The sequence below is a fragment of the Macrobrachium rosenbergii genome, chromosome 27, assembly GCF_040412425.1.
Source record: "Macrobrachium rosenbergii isolate ZJJX-2024 chromosome 27, ASM4041242v1, whole genome shotgun sequence".
NCBI lineage: Eukaryota > Metazoa > Arthropoda > Malacostraca > Decapoda > Palaemonidae > Macrobrachium > Macrobrachium rosenbergii.
This window is the reverse complement of record NC_089767.1, coordinates 37,742,342-37,746,731: the sequence shown is the minus strand read 5'-3', so window position 1 is coordinate 37,746,731 and position 4,390 is coordinate 37,742,342. Positions and strand designations below refer to the sequence as shown.

At 37.8% G+C, this 4,390-nt stretch overlaps 1 protein-coding gene across 1 annotated transcript; it reads left to right on the top strand.

The window, feature by feature from the left end:
- Positions 1-402: 402 nt before the first annotated feature.
- LOC136853661 (uncharacterized) lies at positions 403-3,557 on the top strand. Its single transcript, XM_067129583.1, has one exon. The coding sequence runs from the start codon at positions 1,152-1,154 to the stop codon at positions 2,679-2,681; it is 1,530 nt and encodes a 509-aa protein (XP_066985684.1). The 5' UTR covers positions 403-1,151; the 3' UTR covers positions 2,682-3,557.
- The last annotated feature ends 833 nt before the right edge of the window (positions 3,558-4,390 follow it).

Below are 4,390 nucleotides of genomic sequence, written 5' to 3'. Positions count from 1 at the left end.
GTCTTTAAGTTTGTGTGGTCCTTTTATAACGTATAGAAAGAGAATGTGGGGGAATGGGCCAAAGTTAGCTTGGGTTATTATGATGTGGTGAACTTTAGAATGGAAAAAGAAACTCTCTCTCTCTCTCTCTCTCTCTCTCTCTCTCTCTCTCTCTCTCTCTCTCTCACGCAAAGTAAGTATTTGTATAGAGCACAGTTTTTCGTAACCTATCTTCACCGTTACATAAGGTCACAAGGGAAAATGTAAAGTTGGCTACATAATTTCCAAACACCAAACAGATTTTAACTTCCGGTTTTAATCCTGCTTGGCAGAAACCGTCTCATAGTTAGGCTCGCCATCTTAGCCACGGTTTATAAATAAATCATGTACACAAACAAACAGATTTGCATCAACAACAGGTTTTGTTTGCAAACAAATGACGAGAATTAAGGGTGTAATTAGTAACTCTAACGAAGTGAAATCTCTATGCAAAATTTTGCTCTATTTTTGGCTTCAACATATTGCTACATCACACCTTGGATACTGAATCTGTAGGCCTACGGTTGTTTCAGTGGTAACTGCTTAGTAAATATACACATATTGTTTACAATTCCACACCGTCACGAGTCATGTAACTCGAGTTACTAAAGCTTACCTTAAAGGTAATACCTTTTCAGTAACTAACAACTTTTGAACGTTTTTCTTCCATATCCCGTTTAATATTAGAATGATATATTTAGCTGGCAATTTTAAAATACTGACAAAACTGACTGGAAGTGGTGACGATATATATACAGGAACGTTTTCATTAATGGAAAAACTTCAAGAACAAAAACAAAATTTAAAACTACAAGTGAGTGAAGGTGGATTGGTGCCAAGAAGTTAGATGAGAGTGCCAAGAGTGTGCCAACACCGCATATCAGTCCTGCTGAACGATGCCTTTGTGCAACAGTGTTCTTGACTTTGTCCATCACTTATCTAGAAATGTGCCAGTGTCGAATGAAGTGAATTAATCCTCTTAAAATGGAGGAGAACATATCCTGGGATGTGTCAGTTTACCAGCAAAGTTGTCAAATTTTAGTCTTTATTACACCCCTGTGATAGTGTGCTTGACTCAAAACTTTTGTTTGTTTTTATTGCTACGAAAACGATTGTTCTTTTAGAATACAGCCATGCCGCCCCAAAAACCTGTGCATCAACTGAAGTTATTTGCAAGAGACAAAGTGTTATATAATGTATGCGCTGTCATCCTTAATGAAATATTTTTTGGACAAGAAGAAGACTGGGATATCTATGGGACCCCTAGATTATCCGTGAGACTGGAATTGGTGAAGGAGATTCTCTTAGATTCCTTAACCCCAGGAATCATGGAGGAACTCCTCAACACTATCCTTTCTCGTGATGAAGAGGTCGAGGCCGTTGTCAGGTACCTTGCACTGCAACTCCTTCTCAACCCAGGTGTAAGAAACCTGTCAATTGGAAATTTTCCAGAGTCATACTATTCCATGGTCCTTGAGGTCATTTCAAACAATGGAACAGGGATTCACCAACTTGACCTGCGGGGCATCTGGATAGGAACAGACCACAGGAACGCCCTCCTGCGAGTCTTGAGAAGATTAGACGAGGTTAGACGTCTTACTCTACGCTACAACTGTGACGATGAAATGCTAAACACCATCGGCAAGTACTGCAACAGACTCCAAAAGATAGACGTGTCAGGATCTCGTAACATTACAGAAGATGGCCTTCGCAACCTGTGTAGTAACCCACGTCGGGTGTGCATAGATTTACTGAAACATTCCCTGCAAATTGTAGATTTAGGTGGACCCGGTGCACAGGGCCTTCCTCCTTCCCACGTTAAGTACCTGTTTGCCACTCTTCCTAATTTAGTTAGTGTGGGCTCATACGAGTGCACAGGACAAGCAGTGGAATTATTTTACAATGAGTACCCTGGGAGGGAATTGGGACTCTTGTACATGCATGACTTAACGACAACCAGTGCCAGATTGAGCTGCATTGCTAAGATGTGCCCAAATTTACAAGCTATTTATTTTGACAGCCCAAAAGGCACTGTTGTACAATATCTTGACATGCTGAAAAAGGTCAATGAACTGAAGCTGCATAAAGTCCGTTGGACAGATGTCGAAATCCTGCTGCCGAAAATCGGACCCAATGTTCGTAGTTTATATCTTCTGACTGTTTTCGGTGATGTCAATTTGGCAGACCTTGGGGGCTGGTGCACAGACTTGCGGCGTTTGGAATTCCATAACGTATCTCTTGTGAGCCTGGATTCAACCAAAGATTCGGCCTTTAAGAAAGTGGTCGAATTCCTTGTTTACAGCAGTCAGATGAGCGTAATGTCTGTGAGATTAATATTTAATCAGTGTAAAGCAGTTGAACGATTATCACTGGGTGACTGTGGGCAATTAAGTGACGCAGCTGTGATGAGTTCCTTAATAGACGGTTCCTTGTGTAAGGTTAAAGAACTGTGGCTGGGCGTCGCAGTGGGGCTTACAATACGCACTATACAGTCTCTAATTGAACACTGCCCTCTGCTGACAGATGTGGGAAATGTTGCCAATTGGAATATCCATTCTGATGACATTGATCTCCTTAGGGTGCAGCTCCTCATCTCCAATACTGACCTCACTCTTCACGAACTTGCTACAGAAAATGACGACGAGTGGATAGCTATTGGTTAAATCCTTTGACGATACCACACACAATGTAATGTTATCACTTGTGAATAAGGGCTTGAAGGTTACTGAAATCATCTTAGAAGGAAAATGGAATGTACAACCTTCATGTTTAAAAAACAACACACATGATCAAACAACAAAAAAGTGAATCCCAAAGACACAAATAATACAGCAACCTCAAGATTAATTCAGTAAAGTGAACTTGCCCATTTTGTTAGCAATCCAGCATCTTATTTGTAACTTTTTTATTTAATAAAATTATGCTGCATAGGTAATGATTCACAAATTAATTTGTAATATAAAACATTTTTCACTGACATACACTTTGAGACTATCAAAACTCTAATCAAAATGCAAAGAACAACCATCTTTCCTTTTGGTAATAAGAGCAGATGATATCTGTTGAACTGCATGTCACCGGTCACATCAATATTGTGATCCCAATTTGGCGAGTTAATTGTGGAGTTAATATTCAGTTGTTTGTGTTCATTAAGCTTCAAGTGAATATGGTACTTACAATTTAAATTTGTTTAGTTTTGTTCCTAACTTGCAATCCATATTTGTGAAGAGTATAGTAGACTTGTATCTGGAGGAAAAACTACTGATTATATTAAAACAAATGTGTAAGCTGACAGACACATTACACAAACACACTCACTTATCAAGTTTAGGCATTAGCTGGTTGTATATTGTTTTCTTTTCAAGATTGTGAAGATGTTTTTGTACTTTATTTATTATTGTTTGCTGCTGTAAAGAAATATTATGTTGGGTGAATAGGTAATTATCGAATAGGCTTTAAGACAGTTGGCAATCTGTGATGTCGCACTGTCAAAATAACTGTAAATTGTAAAATCTTTGGTGAATAAATTGTGGACTATAGAGTGAAGTTTGATTTTACATTCCTTGAAATGAGTAACTTTTTTTTTTATTTCTAAGTGGCTCCCATATTCAGTGTTGAATATACTGTATCCCTAAGTTAATGAGCTTGATATCTTATCTAAATTAGTTACACTGTGAATATTACACTTATTTTTAGGCCTCACTCTTATTTTCTTCACATACTACATTCAGACAAAAACAATGTTTTCAATCATTTATACTTTGCACTAAACATCTTGAACAATTATAGTGACTGAATACTCCTATTATGGAAAGTTTCCAAGCAAATCTCAACTGCAGCTATATCGAGGGAAGAAAAAACCTGTTGAATTAATACATTAAAAACTGCTGTAAATACACAAACACAAAAGGGGTTACTCACTTTTTAGGGATATCTTTTTCCCAAAAAGGAGTAACTTCCTAGCTGTCTATCTATCAATCTACCTATCCATATCTATAAAGAATGAGGCTGTTAATCTCATTCCTGAAAGTCAACTCATGGTAGCTCTTTCTTGCGCTGATCTAAATTACTTTTGTGCGACAGAGGATAACTCCAATTTTACAGAAAACATACACTTTGGATGGGATAACCTCACTGTTAGATTGAAAATGAAAACTCACAAGTCATGTACAGGCAGTACCCGGTTTATGATGGGGGTTCCGTTTTTATGCCACGTCGTAAACCGAAAATTGTTGTAAACCGAAAAATCGTCGAAAATCGTCAGAAATCCTAAGAAAACCTTACTTTTAATGCTTTGGGTGTATTGAAAATGATGTAAACTGCATTTTTATTGAGTTTTTCATAAAAAACCTCCAAATTTTTATTTTTCTGC